The sequence below is a fragment of the Lithobates pipiens genome, unplaced genomic scaffold, assembly GCF_037356315.1.
Source record: "Lithobates pipiens isolate NorthernLeopardFrog02 unplaced genomic scaffold, aLitPip1_a1.2 Scaffold_3, whole genome shotgun sequence".
Classification (NCBI taxonomy): Eukaryota; Metazoa; Chordata; class Amphibia; order Anura; family Ranidae; genus Lithobates; species Lithobates pipiens.
The window spans coordinates 6409279-6428217 of NW_027507790.1; the positions used below are offsets into that span (position 1 = coordinate 6409279).

An 18939-nucleotide genomic window follows, 5' to 3' on the forward strand; every position below is an offset into this window, starting at 1 on the left:
GGGCATGTAGCCTGGTATGGTTCAAGGGGGGAGGGGGGCGCTTACTCGTCTCCACCCCCTTTCCTGACCGGTCTGGGCTGTGTGCTCGGATAAGGGTCTGGTATGGATTTGCGGGAGGGCCCAAGCTGTTTTTTTGGTGTGGGGGGTTCCCCTAAAAATCCATACCTGACCAAAGGACCTGGGGTATGGTCATGAAGGGGGCAGCCATTACTTTTTTATATTTTTTATTTGGCGTGGGGTTTCCCTTCAAGATTATCAGAGCACAAGTTGCATGCCAAAGTCAAATCAGTTAAGACAGTGATCCGACTTTGATCCGATTTCAGTGATATTCAATGGACTGAAGTAGGATCAAAGTCGGACCAAAGTATTGCAGGGAGCATTTTCAAAGTCGGACCGACTTGTATTGGACCAGTTAAAATGGCTCTCATAGGGAAACATTTATTTTCACACATCATGCGACATGAGCTCCCAATGTCGGAGTGTTTGTCGCACAAGTGTGAACCCGGCCTAAAAAGTGGATATTGCACCCAAAAATTTGTATTCTCCAGTCTTTGCTAGAGCTGCTTGCACATGGAGAGCATGTCCAGGCCTGCCTAGTCAACATAGATAGGCCACAATGTCTATTTCTTGAAGTCTGACATTGTGAAAGGAAAGACAGGGGGTTGCAAAATCTGGTGCAGCTCTGCATAGAAACCAATCAGCTTCCAGGTCCTTTTGTCAAAGCTTAATTGAACAAGCTGAAGTTAGAAGCTGATTGGCTACTATGCACAGCTGCACCAGATTTTGAACTTTTAGTAAATCAACCCCACTTTTACTTTTACGTTAGAACCAGAACTGGTACTTAAATTGACAAGGTTTTTGACCAATCCAGATATCCTGATGAAGTCATGACCTGTGACGTAATGCATAGGGAAGTTACTGGATTAAGGAACAACCGCAAGTGACGCATAGAGACGTTTGTAAAACTGCACATTGTTTGATCTGCCTGTTTTCAGAATTGTTGTAAGTAGCCATTTTATAAACATAACTAAACCTATTTGAGTCATACGCTATTGGATCTTCCTGCTTATTTCCCGCTTTCATGTGCCGTGGATGAATGGGCGAAATAACCAACTGGGAGCCATTATTGCAATACAGCACTCTTAAGGACATCATCCCTGGTTACCACACTCAGGAGGACTCATCATTAGAAATATCTGAGTGGCATTTCTTACCCATTTAGAGGTAAGCGCATAGAGAGCACTGAGTGGAGCACACAAAGAGTACACAGTGGATGTCATCTGAAGAGTTTGCCTGTCACATTGCTGCACACCAACACTTTTTTGCACTAATTTGCATGCTTACTGTTTATGGATGGACTTTTATGGGTATCACTACTCAATATAAATAGGACTGTATTGGTACACCTACACACTTAAAGGTGTACACAAAGGATCATTTGATACTCAGAACTTTCTGATAATCTTGCACTATTTAGAGCCGGTTCACACAGGGGCGACTCGTCAGGCGACTTAGCCGCCTGACAAGTCACGTCCCGCTCTGTGCAATGGAACCGTTATAATCGGAGCGACTAAGGTTCCTGTACAACTTTTGGGGCGACTTGAGGCGACTTGCATTGACTTCTATACAGAAGTCATTTTGCAAGTCGCCGCAGTGGTCTCGTCCAGGTCGCCTGAGGCAGTCGCGCTGTAAGTTGGGCTGCCTCAGTGTAAACCGGACCTTAGTGTTCATTCAATTATTATTTAATATTTAGCACTTGATGATGATTTGCACGATTTTGCACTATATCAATTGTTTGTTTTAATTATCTGCACAGCAGCAGCTATTTTATCCACTTTATGAATTTATGGTAATGTGTTGTGCATTTTTTGAAAATAATTTATTTGCGTAGTTTGCACAATAGCAGTTTGCACAGCAGCTAAATAATCGAAGGTACAGCAAATAATTTATTTGCGTAGTTTGCACAGTAGCAGTTTGCACAGCAGCTAAATAAGCACATGCGCAGCAAATAATTTGTTTGCGTAGTTTGCACAGTAGCATTTTGCACAGCAGCTAAATAATCGCATGCACAGCAAATAATTTATCTATGTAGTTTGCACAGTAGCAGTTTTTGCACAGCCGCTAAATAATTGCATGCACAGCAGAAATTTGCATTAGGATTCACCATTAGTATTGATATAATTATTGATTTATTGCACTTTATCTATGAAGTAGAATACATATCAAACAAGGATTTTCCATCTTTGTAGTAATATTTGGTATATAGTTTGCGCTGATCACCTTTTTTATTTATCTTCTACAGATGCCCCCGTTGAAGTCCCCTACGACGAAACGAGTAAGGCCTGGTTTCTATGTTCCCATATTGCTTTTAATATTGTGATCACTATTTTTACTTTCATTTTTATTTGTATGCTGGTTTTATGCAAATAAACAGCCAACTCATTTTTTGACCTACATCATTGGAAGCCTTTGTTCCATTTTGTTTTACATATCACCTGTTTAGGTGTTGGTTATTTTAGCACTGTGTTTGTTATGAGCATATTGTTCACATTATTTACAGTATATTAGTACTGTTTTAATTGTTAGCGCTACATTGTTATTTTACTTCTTAATGGATGTCCAGTGGTGGGGTTCTCTCAGGATCCAGAAGAGGACAATGTTATCACAGAGGGATGACAAAGGACTGGTGAGAAAAAATAGTCTAAGCCCAGAAAAGGGCTTTGAATAAATATGAATAATAAAAAAAATAATATGAAGGATTAGTTTAAAAAATGTGTAAATCTTTAAAATAAATGTAAAGGGGGGCGTGGCCTAGTGCATGGAGCTGTAAGACATGCAGCGCGGCAGCTCCTGATCCTGATGGCTCTCAAGAGGTCCTATCTCCTCCATTACTGCTCCCATCCTCATCAAACCACACCGATGGGAAGGGGAAGTCCAAAAATCAATCTAAACCTGCTGGTGACTGGACACAGGGTGGCCTTGGCCCATTTCTCACCCGAGCATCTGCGGCCTACATGAACCAGGGGAAATCCAAGATGGCGCCAGCACCTCCCTCCCCGGCCTGCTCTGAGCCAGCAGACACCATGCAGGTACGTTCCAGGGGCCGCTCTGCCTCCCTTGCAGACTTTGAGCCACACATACACAGCCCCCACAGCCTCTCACAAGCCTCACTGTGCTCCGGTGATGGCTGGGATATGGAGTCACAGATAAGCTCCCTGCCTACAAAAACTAGCTTTGAACATTATGTCTCCTGCATAGAGAAGACGAATAGGCAGAAGATAACTGAGCTCAAAAAAAGACCTGGGGGTTCCCATGGAAGATATAGAGAACACTACTGATGGCATTTACAATACTTTACAGTCTTACGAGGAGACCCTAAACTCCCACACTGTTATGCTACAGGAGCTCATGTATCAGCAGGATGACATCGAGAACCGTAACAGACAGAACATTATCAGAATATGTGGCATCCCTGAAACGGTGGAGCACAAGGACCTGGCAGGGGCAGTCATCGTCATATTTAATCAGCTACTCCAGCAGCCTAAAGATGCTCCTATTGAATTGGACAGAGTTCACAGGTCCTCAGGCCTGAGCAATCCTGATTCTTTCTTGTCCGCGATACACTATGCAGGGTCCATTTCTACAAGGTCAAGCGGAAATTACGTGGGCCGCCAGCACACGAGATTCCACCCAGCTCAATGATACCCCTGTCATGCTGCTTCCAGATCTCTTGCGCCAAACCCTGGCCAGGAGACGCTCTTTCAAGCCACTCACATCTTTCCTCCAGGACAAACACATCAAGTACCAGTGGAGGTTCCCATTCCAGCTGTGGATCCACAGTGAAGGCAAAACAGCCCTATTTCGCACCTTGTGAGATTTGCTGCAGTTCCTGAATACCCTGGAGCTACCTCAGGTCTCCTTGACAAACTGGCTCCTCTCTCCTACTACCCCAGGTCTCCCATTCATCCCACCGTGGCAGAAATATGGCAAGAAAAAGCGCCCCCAGTTCTTCTTCCCAGATGCCCCCGGATGATTGAACCAGCACTGGTTCCTGCTATTTCTGCACCTTTGTTTCAGAGCAGTGACTGCTTCCCACTGTTACGGCCCAGGGCACACACATTACATCTGTGACCCATAAGGGCACGAGCCCTGGATCTATTGCACAGTCTGTGCACCAGCTAAGTTTTGTTCTTGCTCTTTATTTATTTTTTTGCGCTGTTTTCACTTTTTTTGTTTCCAGACTTTCAGAGGTGTCTCCTACCACAATGTAGCTGGCCTATATAATTATGACAGTATAGGTTACCCCACCTACTGCCACTGCTCTAATTTCATCCTCCACATTATCCCCCAAATTCCCCTATGCCTATCCGATGACAATATGGAGGACTATATGTTTTATCATGTGTTTCTATGCCTTTTAGTTCCTGTTGAGCTGTATATAATATATAATGCTTGTTTTTTCCTTGTTTGGCATATGTTTGCTCTACCCCAGTGGGTCCCCCGGACCGGGAGGCACTGTGTGCGCTTACCACGACTACCCCCCTTAGGACCAACAGTGCATGTATACGCATACATTTTCTAAACAGTTATACATTTTAGAAATATTATGTTACTTATGCAGTGGTTTACTGCTGCCACCTAGTGGCCTGTTATTTTTAGTTCAATGGTGGTTTTCCTCTTCTACTGTTCTAATTCTTATTTCTCTTCTGAACTGGAGATGGATCCTGCCCACCCGCCTTACTGTCATCGCCTCACCCCTCTCTATTCTGCCCCCACTGTCTCCCTCACACCCCCTTTTACCGCTCTCCCTTTCTCTTTTATTGAGCAGGCCTTGGTGCAAATCCAGCTCAGTGTTATTTATTTTGTGGACAATCAGTTTCCCCCTCTCTTTTCACTATCACCATGATGTCACATGATCATATAACATTATCATCTTTTAACTGCAGGAGTTAAAGAAGCTAGATATTATACCACTTCCACAAATCCAGGACTCAAATTTTACTCTTGCAGGAGACCAGGGCTGGACCGGCCTACCGGGATACCGGGAGATTTCCGGGTAGGCTGCCTGCCCTGGGGCTGCTTTTAGTTGCGGCTGCATCCTCCGCTCTCTCCTGTGGATCACAGCGCTGGCTGGCTCTGTGTTCGGCGGCCGCTCTGTAACATGCCCCCCCCCCCAAAACCATCTCGTGTGATAGTAGATAGAATCAACGTTCCGCCTATCACACAAGGCGGTCTGATGGGGGGGGGGGACTGTGTTACAGCGCGGCCACCGAATACAGAGCCAGCCAGCGCTGTGATCCAGAGGATGAGATGCTGCCTTTACAACCCGCTCTGTGTGCCTGGATAGGAGGATCAGCAGGGGGGCTGCATATAGAGGAAGTGAGCCTTCTATATTCCTCCATGCAGCCGCTGAATGCTTGCAGGAGTGAGAGGAAGAGAATTGAGCATTCAGCGGCTGCATGGAGGAATATAGAAAGATCATTTCCTCTATATGCCGCCCCCTGCCGATCCTCCTAACCCAACCTATTTTACTGCCCCAACCAGTTCACTTTGTGCTCCCTGCCCCCCCCCCCCCACGTGCTCTCCTCCCCCACCACACTCTGCTGCCCCCCCCCCACAGTTCTCTTCACCCCTGTTCTTTCTGCCCACCCCCCCCCCCACCTGCTCTCCAGTTCTCCCCATCCTTCTCTAGCCACCATCCCAGTGCTCTCCCCCCTGTCCCCCCCCAGTGCTCTTCACTCCCCCACTGCTCTCCCCCCCTTCTCCCCCCCAGTGCTCTTCACTCCCCCCAGTATTCTCCCCCCCGTTCCCCCCCCAGTGCTCTCCACTCCCCCCAGTGCTCTCCCCCCTGTTCTTACCACCCCCCCAGTGCTCTCCACTCCCCCCAGTGCTCTCCCCCCCTGTTCTTACCACCCCCCCAGTGCTCTCCACTCCCCCCAGTGCTCTCCCCCATTCTCCCCCCCAGTGCTCTCCACTCCCACCCCAGTGCTCTCCACTCTCACCCCAGTGCTCTCCACTCCCACCCCAGTGCTCTTCACTCCCCCCAGTGCTCTCCACTCCCCCCCAGTGCTCTCCCCCCTGTTCTTACCCCTCAGTGCTCTCCACTCCCCCCAGTGCTCTCCCCCCCATCCCAGTGCTCACCCCCCTGTTCTCCCCCCAGTGCTCTCCCCCCTTGTTCCTCCCCCAGTGCCCCCCCCTGTTCTCCCCCCCAGTGCTCTCCACTCCCCCCAGTGCTCTCCCCCCTGTTCCCCCCCCATGCTCTCCACTCCCCCCAGTTCTCTCCCCCCCAGTACTCTCCCCCCTATTCTCTTCACTCCCCCCAGTTCTCTCCCCCCCTGCCCCCCCAGTGCTCTCCCCCTGCCCCTCCCCCCAGTGCTCTCCACTTCCCCCAGTGCTCCCCCCCTTTCTTTTCCCCCCAGTGCCTTCCCCCCTGTTCTTTCTCACCCCCAGTGCTCTCCAGCTCTCCCCATCAATCTCCAGCCCCAACCCCAGTGCTCTCCAGCCCCCCATTCTCCCAACCCCTGTTCTTTCTGGCCCCCCGGTGCTCTCAAGCTCCACTCATCGCTCTCTCGCTCAGGGACTGCAGATCGGGACATGGGGCACAGGAGGAGCTGCAATGATGGGCACAGTGAGGCTGCATTCATGGGCACAGTGAGACTGCATTCACGGCACAGTAAAGCTGCATTTGATGGGCACTGTGAGGCTGCAATGGTGAGCACAGTGAGGCTGCATTTGTGGGCACAGTGAGACTGCATTCCCTTACCTTAGTGTATTCTTTCTGTGGAAGGTGGTCCCCCCCACGTTCTGAGTCCCTGGGGCCCCCTTGATGATTGTCCACTTACCACTTTTAACTGGAATTTGCATATATATATATATATATATATATATGAATCCATCCCTTTCTGATTTCATATCTATATATTATACACTCTTCATCAAATGTGCTTTAAAATGTATGGTTTTCCCTTTCATGAACAAGAAAATAATGACGTTATGCTGTTGGGCTGGTATAATAATGCTGTGGGGCTGGAATGAAATTTTTTCCAGGGCTGGTTTTTATTCCCAGTCCGGCCCTGCAGGAGACCCTCTTTAGGAGCACAGCTGTCCTGACCCTTAATAATCATTACTATCATCAGTGGTATCATAGTACAAACCCGCAAAACAAATCAAAAGGGGTTTCTATAGCCTTTCATAAATCTTTCCAACCAGAGGTTCTAGACTCCCTTGTTGATCCCTCAAGCCGTTTTCTTTTTCTCAAATTAAAATTAAACTCCTCTATTTTTACAGTGGCGAACGTGTATGGACCTGATCAAGACCAGGGGAGCTTCCTGTCCATGGTTCTGAACAAATTACTCTCCTTTAGCGGCCCCTGATTCATTCTAGGTGGAGACTTCAATGTGACCCTTTCTCCGACCGTAGACACTTCCTCAGGTAAGTCTTCCATCCCCCACTTCACTCTTACACACATTAAATCACTCCTGCATTCCGCTCAACTGGTGGATGTCTGGCGAGAGCAGCACCCATTTGAGAGAGATTACAGCTGTTATTCTGTAGCTCACAACTCTTATAGTCATATCGACTACTTCCTTGTCTCCCAATCTTTGCTCGATATTTCACTTAAAGCATTCCTTGGCAATATACTATGGTCTGACTATGCCCTCGTACACTTAAGCCTGGCACACCCCCCCTAAGTCCCATAACACATTTTCATGGCACTTGAACGGCAATTTATTGAAAGACACTCCATGTGTAGCAGTGAGTGAATGGACGATCCGTGACTTTATTCAGGATTACCGGTCTGACAAAACCAGCTTCCTTATTACACGGGAAACCTTAAAATGTGTGCTTCGGGGGACATTACTTCAACATGGCTCCCGCCTAAAGAAGGCCAGATCCAATGATATAGCCTGACTTCTGTCCACTATAGTTACACTTGAACTCGCACATAAATGGTACCCAGACAATATAACATATGTCGACCCATCCAATACATCTGCACCGTCGACCAGCAAAAGATTAGCAACACTCAAGGTCTATCAGATGCATTTCAATGCTACTACTCTCAGCTGTACCCATACAGGGGACCCACATCTCTCCAGTATGGAGGATTACATTTTAGAGACTGCCCTGCCACAGATAGATAAGGAGTCAGCTGATCTGCATAACCCTCTATCGGTAGGGGAGTTCCTAGGTGCCATCAAAGGGCTGAAATCTGGAAAATGTCCAGGCCAAGACAGGTTTTCCCTAGGTTCTACAAGTCATTTGCCCAGTCCCTCGTCCTGTTGCTCTCAGCAGCGTTCAATTCCATAGAAGATTCCCATCTACCATCTAAAGACCTTTTGCTTGCTAACATCTCTGTCCTCCCCAAACCAGGCAAGGATCCCTCTAAGTGTAGCAGTTATCGGCCGATTTAGCTCCTCAATTTAGACGTTAAACTTTTTGCAAAAGTTCTAGCGAACCACTTATCACTCCTTTTACCCTCAGTCATTCATAAGGACCAGGTGGGTTTTGTCCCTGGACGAGAGGCCAGGGACAACACTACTAAAACCATTCACCTCATTTGTTACATTCAGAGACACAATTTAAAGGCATGCCTTCTATCCTTTGACGCTCTCCATGGAACAGATAGGCCTTGTATCCATGGTTATGTCACTATACTCTCGCCCCTCTGCATCTGTCATGGTTAATGTTTCCTTGTCCACGCCTTTTCATATCTCTAACGGTACCCGCCAGGGATGCCCCCTGTCCCTCTACTTTTTGTTCTGGTAATAGAACATCTGGCTAGGGCCATTAGGCAAAACAATTCCATAGTGGGGATTCAGACACGTTCCTCCGACCACAAATTTTCGCTTTATGCGGAAGATCTTCTGGTCTACATCCAGCAACCACACACATCCTTGCCTTCCTTGATGCAAGAATTCCACAGGTTTGGGGGAATTTAGTAACTTCAAACTAAACAAAGATGGAAGTGCTTAACATCTTTTAATCGCCTACTACCCTCACTCAAGTACGGACTAACCTTTTGTTTCAATGGAACTGCAGAGGCATCTCCTATTTAGGGATAACGATTTCCTCCAGCTTATCAGACCTCTATACCCTTAATTATCTCCCCTTACTGTCCTGTCTTAGGAAATAATTTGATACACGGAATTCGTCCTCACTACCTTGGTTTGGTCGCATCAATACACTCAAAATGGACACCCTCCCTAAGCTACTTTATTTATTTCAGACGGTACCTATTACTGTCCCCAAACGTTTCTTCAATTCCCTGCGCTATGTCAATATGTTTCATCACACACATTGCTCACGCACCCCAAAACTCAAGGGGGTGTGGGCATCCCTGACTTTGAACTATACAGTAGGGCGGCCCTATATTCTAGGAAAGTGATGGCAAACCTTGACACCCCAGATGATTTGGAACTACATTTCCCATGATGCTCATTCACTCTGCAGTGTAGTGGAGCATCATGGGAAATGTAGTTCCAAAACATCTGGGGTGCCAAGGTTTGGCATCACTGGTCTAGGATATTGGAATGGTTCCCCCGCCCCTTCCCAAAAGCATCCACCATGGTATAATAAGATCTCTTCACCTTTGACCTAAGGGTCCTCCTATGGGGCTACAGGCAGAAGCTACACCTACTTTCCTTCTCCTCCCCATTAACCACTGCTGCCTTACATTTATGGTACAATAAAGGGCTGTCATTGCTTCTATCCACAGACCCCTCACATCAATGTTTGATCACCCCACTCTACCTCAGGGTATGGGATCCAATGTGGTTGGCCCATACTCACGCTCTACCTGGCCTTTAGCAGGCTAATTTGTAAGGCCCACCTCAGGTACCCCTGTTGTGCCAAGGGACTGTAACCGGCTTACAGTCCTTCATATATCTTCCTTCTGCTCTGATCTATTCTCCTCCCAAATTCATAGAACATTGACAGGCTATGAACAGCTGTGCTCTCTCTCAGAAACACCCAGACACTTGCTCTCTACTATCTACAAGTGACAACACTCACTGCTACACGATCAACCCCCCTCTTAGACCAGGAGGTAGTCCATGGACTTGGGAAGGGAGCTCTCTTTAGTTGACTGGCAAAAGTCATTCTACTTCACGCACAAATCCTCCATATCCAGCTATACCCAGAAAAAAAACTTTAAACTCCTCTCCAGATGGTACAGGGACCCTCAATCTTAACAAATATTTCTATCGGTCCCTCCTACATGTTGTAGTTTCTGTTCGACCGAGGGAAGCTATTTACACATTTGGTGGAGCTGTACTGGAATGCAACCCTTCTGGTCACAGGTTTTTACCATACATAGCAGCCTCTACAATCGGCCACTGGCACCCACTCTGGAGAAAGCTTTATTATTCATGCTTCCAGGCGCCATAGCCTCCCAAAAACACAATTTATTGAGCTTTTTTTTGTCAGCCGCCAGACAGCTTAACCATCTTTTCTGGAAAACAACTACCACACTGGTCAATGACATCATGCATATGGAAGAGATGCTAGCCCTGGACTATGAAAAATGTAAGGTCCTATGGCTCATTTGGATTGACTTTTCTACCTCTGACTCTTTGTAAAATATGCTGGCACCCCATAGCCAACACGGAAACACTTCCTGGATTACATTCCACAGGTTTGCTTCTCCAAGGTTTGCTCAATTCCCTTCTGATCCTCTCTCCCCTTGCTCTATATCTGAACTTTCTCCCCTTCCTCCTTTCTTTCTTCTCTCCCTTTCTCTACTCTTTCTTTTTTCTATATTTTTATGTCTTCTCACCCCAAATCCGAATGTTTTATTTCTCAACTTTAATATGTTTTGTCAAGATGTAAGGGTCTTAGCCTGTTGATATTGCAAGATACCTGCATGATGGTACTTCACAAGGCTTATGTTTTAACACACACTGGATACGTGACTTACACTGTACAATTTTCTGTAATGAACATTTGGTTATTATCAATGTTTTTCTATTTTGTTAAACATAATAAAAACATATTTCACTCTAAAATAAATATAAAAAATAACTGAACATAAAATAAAAGCAATAGTTACCCATATTTACCTTTCCACTTTGTGGCTTTTTGAATACACTTTCTAGCTTCACCATGCAGTTCCAATATTTCCGAACTGTCAGCCCAATGGACATAGAGGGTCCAGGACTACGGGCTGGAGTGAACCGACCTTCATTGTTTTTTAACTCTGTGTAAATTTCAAAACTCTGAAGCAGGAGAAGCAGCCTGGGCATATAGGGAAATAATTGTGAATCAGGAAATGTTTAAATAATGTCAAAGTTAAGCAGGTAAGAATACAGCATGACATTTCACCTATATATATATATATATATATATTGACGTGGCTGTACATTTGGGCTGGGCTGAGGGTCACTTGACGGACATTATTTTATATTTTACCAAACCTGGTTCCAAATCAGGATGTTTAGGACCTGTATCAATAAGCGTTGGGCTTGTATCTATGACATCAGTTTTAGACACTTCTGAGATAATTCAGAATTCATTGACAGGTACATTTGAACTTCAGATGGTTCCTTTCTGACCATTTGACCTATGATAGGAAATCCAAAATGTTCTTCAGAACAGGAGATGAGGAGAAATGTTCAAATAGGGACATCTGTTCTGATGACAACTGAGGATTCACAAAAAAACTGACAGCTCTTCCAAAAAAAAAAAAAAAAAGGTCTTGCCTTTAGACATACTTTAATTTAAAGTTGAATAATTGCAATTTATCTATTGTTTTACTGAATGGCCTATGTTAGATTTTCACTATTTATTTGAACTAAATTAAAGGGGTTTCTTTACTAAGGGAAATTGCTTTACTTTGCAAGGGAACTTGCCCCAGAGCTTAGTGAATGTGGTGAAATTTTACTTTGCAAAGAACACCCAATCACATGCAAATAACAGAATTTGTGCTTGGATGATGGAAGTCAAATAAGCTTCACCTCCTTCATTAAGCTCTGGGGAAAATTCCCTTGCAAAGCTCAACAGTCTGAACAGTATTTTCGCCTTTAGTAAATCTATCTCAAAGTGTACCTAAAGGCAAACCATTTTTTTGGGATAGAGTAGAAGAGAGGCTTCTTTTTCCACAGCTGCTGAAAAGGCATTTGACAGGGTGGACTGGACATTCTTACGGGCGGTCCTGACTAAATTGGGTCTCGGCCCCAACATGCTTGCTGGGATGGTTTATCTTTATGGCTCCCCACAGGCCCAAGTCAGACTAAATGGAGTACTCTCTGACTCATGCCCCATTTGTTATGGAATGAGGCAGGGATGTCCACTCTCCCCCCTAATATTTGTATTCTCCCTTGAATCTAAGCTGAAAAGGATATGCTTAAATCCCAATATTAAGTGGCTGAATGTAGGGTCTGTGGAGCAAAAATTGTCAGTTTACGCAGATGATGTTCTGTTTCATATCTCAGTCCCACTGATTTCCCTTCCCAATATAATGTCAGAATTGCAGGACTTTAATGAGATCTCAAATTTTAAAATACATTACAATAAGCCAGAGATCCTACCATTGAATATTTCTTGGGGACTTACGAACACAGCTGCAATCCTCCCTTTTCATGCTGCAATACCTCCTTGAAATACTTAGGTAGCCACCTTCCACCTCATTGCTCTCAATTATTTACCATTAACTATACTCCAGTACTCTCTACCAGAGCGGATTTACAAAAATGGGACAGATCAACATTCTCGTGGATGAGCCGAGTCAGTGGGCTAAAAATTAATGTGCTACCAAGGATCCTCTTCTATTTGCAAATGGTGCCCATTTCTTTACCCAGATCTTTCTTCTCGACCCTTAACAGTCTGTTCCTGCTATATATATGGCATGGAATTTGGCTTGGGCATCTTGGGTATGGGTACCCAGGGAGCATCGGGGGTTGTCTGAATATACCTCCCCTGTTACTATCCAACACTCTTAAGGTGTGGGATGCTTTAACTGGCATGGGACGGCCTGCCCCCTCAGTCTTGCTTCTGGCTCCATTGGGGAGCTTCCCCTGGTTTACGCCGGGGGAACACCTTTCCTTCTTTCGCGCATGGGCCTCTGATAGTGAGATGCAATTTGGCAGGTTTGTTCAAGACCAGGGGCTGCTTACTCTAGATGCTCTCAGTGGCCAATATGGCCATTTTCCCATGGATGAGTGGTGCTATAGACAGCTCTGACATTTCATTAGCAGTTTGCCTAAGGACATTCAATCCCCCTCTTCTGCTACCCCCCTTTGAGAAGCTCTGTATGTCCACCTCTATGATCCCATACGCTATCTCTGTGTTATATGGGATGTTGCAGTCACTAGAACCAAGGGGGAAACCCCTTGGCTCTTAGCTCTGTATGTCCACCTCTACATAACAGAATGGGAGAGAGACCTTCAATACGAATTCACCAAGCTCCAACTTGAACATTTGTATCGGTTTACACATTCCAGCTCTGTAGATACGAAAATGCAAGAGTGGGGGTTCAAATTACTGACTCGTTGGTATAGGGTCCAAACTTCTCCTCCAAATTTGCTAGAATCTACCCAAAACTGACTGATGTTTGCTGGAGGGGTTGTGGACAGCACATTCCTGCATGTGTAGTGGGAATGCCCCAAGCTTAGACCCTATTGGCAAGATGTCAGAACACCGGTCAGAGTAATTTTAGATCTTGAACTACCCGACTCCCATTGGACCTTTTGTTGCATGTCCCTACCATCTCTCCTAGCCATTACCGTAAATTTGTACTACCCCATCTTCTGAATGCGGCTAGGTGATTCAATCCAATCCAATGGAAATCAGCTCAAATTCCTAGTAGGGAGGATTGGATATGCTTAGTAAACGATATTATGGCTGCGGAGGAATGGATGGAGATATGCAAAGATAGACATGACAAGTTTTACAGTACTTGGGCTACGTGGATTCACTACACTAGTATGTTCCCACAGAATTTTCAACTAACAACTTCTGGAACGATGGACTTTGTCATTGATTGACATTTTAAGAGTTAATGGATTAGATCCAAGGAGTGTTCTATTGTATACTTATAAGTATTTATACTAGAATGCTGTTCTCTGTTACCTCTTTACTTTGTTTCCATTTCTCCATCCCCCCCCCCCATTCTTTTTTCATTCTCTGCCCGCGCTCTTATGACCTTCCCTGTTAGATTGGTTATCCTAGATATTACCCTCTATGTTACAAATACATATGGATGGGTGTTAATCGATACCGGGATTTGTTGATAGGAATATGGCAATTCAAAGTGTGTGGATTTATCTATATTAATACTACACATGCAGATTATATGCCCTTATGGTCCTTATGTCGGATGGTCAGTCGGACCCCTTTACATGTATCAAGTTGGGCTCTTGATGGGCCTGTTGACCAATGGATAACTATATTTTGCCTTTTTTTAGGGTTTCCTGTCTCTATTTCTTATGTATTGTTTTTACAGATAGAATAAATAAAGATTACTTAAAAAAAAAAAAAAACTCAACAGAAAGTGAGAAGATATCTTTCCAATGTGAGAAATATCCCCTCTTAATGCCCGTATATGTGATAAGAAAATTGCATGAAAAATTAAAAAAATAAAACGTTTTGCCGTTAGTTATACTTTAATTTTTTAGAGTAAATGTATGTATAATGTATATATATTTAAAAAAAAAAACCTCTCTATTTGGCATTCGCAATAGGTATCGCAGAACTACATAAATTTACCATACCTGTCAATCACAAGTTCCAGTAACACCATATGTGAAACCTGTGTGATTTCTGGATCATTCTCCACATAGTCATATCTATCCAGCAACTGTACCAGGTCTAGATCACAGGACATTTTATCTGGGAATTTCCAAGAGGGCACACGAACAGCACCCACTCTTGAGAAAACATCAATCACAGTACCCTGAAGATCAGTGATGTCCTTCCGCAGGCTTTCCATACATGTACGATCTCCCAACATACAAGCCATATTTCTGATCCCTAAGTAAACACAAGGCAATAAGAAAACTAACATAAAAAAGATAGAAGACATCATGCTACTATTTATTACACTCTTACCTCCATGACAGCCACCGATAGTCTAGCAAACCTGTCATGGGAAAACATGGAGGCTGCTATTACTGATCTCTACTTTTTAAAATTCCAGTTGCCTGACAGTCATTCTGACCCTCATTTTTCAATACTTTGAGTCAGAATAAGTATGCAGATAAGAGTTTAGGAAATACAGACAAAAAAAGTCCGATGGGGCATGCTTATGGTCGGATTATCTAACCAAAAGCTCCCATCTGACTTTTTCTGTCAGAAATTCTGACCGTGTGTACACAGCATTAGATTTAGAGCGACTGCACTTCCAAGTGCACTTGCAGTGCGAAGTGCATTTGCCTTTCGTAAATAACCCCCAATGTTTTACTGCGTAGATTAGTGCAATGGCGGACTCAGTAGGGAGCACTGCGATGTGCATTTTAGCACATCGCGCTGCTTGTTTTTTTTTTTACAACTTCATTCATGTCACTGCACAGCAGCACCGTACATTGCACCGCTGTGTGGTCACATGCAGAGCCATCTAGTAAAGTGCAGAAAAAGGCAGACCTGCAGCATTTTTCTGAGCTACAGATCTCACCAACAGTGTGAACAGGACACATAGAAAACAATTTATTTTTATGTGCCATAGTGGTGACCTGTGTTTATTAAGTGCAGTAAAATGCAGGTCACTGCAAATGGTGTGAACAAGCCTTAAAAATAATGAAGCCAGCAAACATCATCACAACTGTAATGCTGTATGTTGTACATTAAATGTGCAATAAATACTGTATTTATCGGCGTATAACACGCACCCCAAGTTTAGGAGGGAAGTTTAAGGAAAAAAACTTTTAGGAGGGAAGTTTAAGGAAAAAAAACTTACATTTTAAATGCCCATCAATGCAGCCTTATCAGCGTCCATCTGCAGCCTTCCCCGTTGTCCATCTGCAGCTTTCCCCAGTGTCCATCTGCAGCCTTGCACAGTGTCCATCTGCAGCCTTGCCCAAAATTGCAGCATGATGGTTTTTTTAAATACAGAGATACACAGATGTCGTGTGTATTTGGCTCCCCTCGCAGTCACGTCCCGTCACGCCCCTTGGCCCGGCTGCTATGATGGACACAACAACGATCCAATGGCGGGATGTAAAGGCTAGGAGGCGTGACTGGGCGTGACTGCGACCGGAGCCGAATGGACCCGAGTACACAGTACACAGTACACTCGCTCAGCTCGGTCAATGTCGGTGGCGCTCCTCTTGCCCTCACAGACAGCGAGGATCGGTGTATAACACGCACTCACGATTTTCCCCTGATTTTACGGGGGAAAAGTGCATGTTATATGCCGATAAAAACTGTACATTTAAATTACACACCCAGATCTGCATCAGGATGTTTTTTAGATGCTTATAGTGTTTCCACATTTCACTTGGAGACACTCAGTATAACAGGGCGACAATGCAGGAGCTATTGGGAGACAGGGAATGCAGCCATTTGATTTCTTGACAGTTCACTTGAGAGCAAAAGCAAATGTGACAGATTGGTTTAATTCAGCTTTAATGAAAGACGCAGATTTAAATTGACTGAAAATCATCTTAGAAAATTTTTTTTTACTAGAGGTAGGGATTTGTGTGTGAGCGTTAGGTATTGGGGTGCTTAAAAAAAAAAAATGTATTGTTAATTCTATTTTTACACTTTCCCCTTAATTTTGTATTTTTTATGCCAATTACAAGAAATGTAAACATCCCTTCTAATAGGAATAGGGCATGACAGGTCCTCTTTACGGAAAGATCTGGGGTCTATAAGTCCCCACATCTCTCCTCTATGCTGGAAAGCCAGAGATCAAAAAAAAAAATCGATCTCAGGCGTTCCACCAAAACAAATGCCAGTGTTTACATCTGCCAGACCCGGAAGTGATGCCATGACGTCGCTTCCGGCCTCCAAGGGTCATAGAGATTGCTGAGGGAATCTGATCCAGGACCAGCTCTATGGTGAACGGCCGCCGCTGCTGGATTCATTCTTCGTCTCCTTGATCGCACAGGAGAGATTGGAGAAGCACTGAAGCACAGGAAGTCAGAAAGGAGAGGGGGATGTCCCCTCCCACTGCCTGTAAAAGCCATCAAGCAGCTAAAGAGCCGCTTGATGGCTTTTACACTGTAGGGAATCGCCTGCTGAAAAAAAGATATCAGGATGATCCCTGTAGCTGTAGACATCATTCAAATATCTCCACTCAAATTTCATGATGTCATATGATGTCCACCTGGGGAAGTGGTTAAAGTAGGACTTTAGTCAGAAAATGAAGTCCTGTTAAATCACATCAGGTTAGCCCCTTTTGCATGTATAGCTATGTAAAACGATAAAAATAAGTGTCTATACTGTTTAAAGTTCAGTAATACACTGTTTCACCCTGCTCTGCACATGCTCAGTTGCTCTCTATTTTTAGGCACAGCCAAGATTGTAAAGGCTGATCTGCTGACACCCTTAAAGCAGAATTAAAACCTCCTATCCTTTACAGCCAAGGAAGCTTCTTCTGTTTGATCTGCAACTGTGATGGTGCTGCACATGTGATCAGTTCTGAACACAGCCATTTGATGGTTTGACATCAAAAAAATTTAAAGTCAGCAGCTAAAAATACTGTAGCTGCTGACTATTACTATTAGGACACTTACCTGTCCCGGGTTCTCGCGATGTTGGCACCCCAGCTGATAACTGGATTGGCTCTTGGGTGCTGCCGCCGCCATTCATGGAAAGGGGAACCGTCAGTGAACCCTTTCAGCTTGACAGCCGGTTCCCTACTGTGCATGGGTGAAGTGCACTGTGCTTTCTAACTGGCCCAGCGGTGGAGAAAGGAGGAGGGGGCTGAACTTCTGAAGGACGGTGGTGCATTGCAGTCTGCCTGGAAGTGGGGAAGGGTACCTGTCAAAAACAGGTACCTGTTACCCCCTCCCCCCTGAAAGGTGCCAAATGTGGCACCAGAATGGGGGAGGAAGCAGATAAGCGGATGTTTCACTTTTGGGTGGAACTCCACTTTAAGGACACAAGAAAATGTGACAGTTAGCAATCCCGGCATTCCAGGAATGGAACTGTTTTTTGTAACTGTTAAATTAATGGGTTTAGTTTCACTTTATGATTTACTACTGATTAGGTGCTCCGAGCTTCAGCAAAATGGCAGCCTCCAGCAACAAAAAACAGCACACACTCATTTTGGTAGCATAATTATTAATATGGAATGTATGTTCCTTTCTAAAGAACATGATAAATAAAATAAAACTGACCTAAAACCATTATAGCTTCTCTTTAAAGTGGAACTAAACTCTGTGATACTTTTGAAGTGGCACAGATATAAATGGTACTCGTTGAAAATCATGGGGTGTGACTTGCCATGTGACTTTGCAGCCCCAAGTCGCAGGACAAGTGTGAGAGGGGCCTAAAGGTCCTGACAAGGTGGAGAGAGCAGAAAGATGACTTTATCAGTCTTTTGCTGCTCCTTCACTGTCCAATCACTGGTTGGGAGACAATTAGGCTATAATTCTAAAATGTTGCAGAAAGAAAAGAAAACAGCTTCGATACGTAGATTCTAGATGGGTAGGTTGTCTGTCTGCAGTTCAGCTCTATGTTTTACATCTTGCAGTGCTATAGGTTTGGGAAGAACTTACTTTATTTGTAGACATGTAACTACTACAGAGCACGTGTGCGGAATAATTCCAGGACTATTCCATATCGGGGCTGATGAAGGGTCCCCGGGGGTGAGATCGCTGTATTCACAGACACGTCAGTTGGTGGAAGCCGAAAACTATCTTTGTTAGTACACTACATCCGTTACCATAACAACAAAGCGCCATATCCCATTGACTTCCGGTGCCGCGTATTTCCGGTGTTATTTGGAATGTGCTATTTTTTTACTAGAGGTGGGGGGGATTTGTATGCGTTAGTTTGAAT

At 44.7% G+C, this 18939-nt stretch overlaps 1 protein-coding gene across 2 annotated transcripts in view; it reads right to left on the minus strand.

The window, feature by feature from the left end:
- CCDC157 (coiled-coil domain containing 157) overlaps positions 1–18939 on the minus strand; it is a 62108-nt gene that overhangs the window by 42951 nt on the left and 218 nt on the right. The window contains exons 1-3 of one of the 2 annotated variants that reach the window (XM_077461204.1): positions 18657–18904; positions 14709–14967; positions 11061–11235 (exon numbers count right to left, since the gene is read on the minus strand). In XM_077461204.1, coding sequence (XP_077317330.1) covers positions 11061–11235; positions 14709–14956 — 423 coding nt within the window. In that variant the 5' untranslated portion in view covers positions 14957–14967; positions 18657–18904. Of the gene's footprint in view, positions 1–11060; positions 11236–14708; positions 14968–18656; positions 18905–18939 lie in introns of those variants that run through there. The other variant, XM_077461205.1, reaches the window with a different exon arrangement.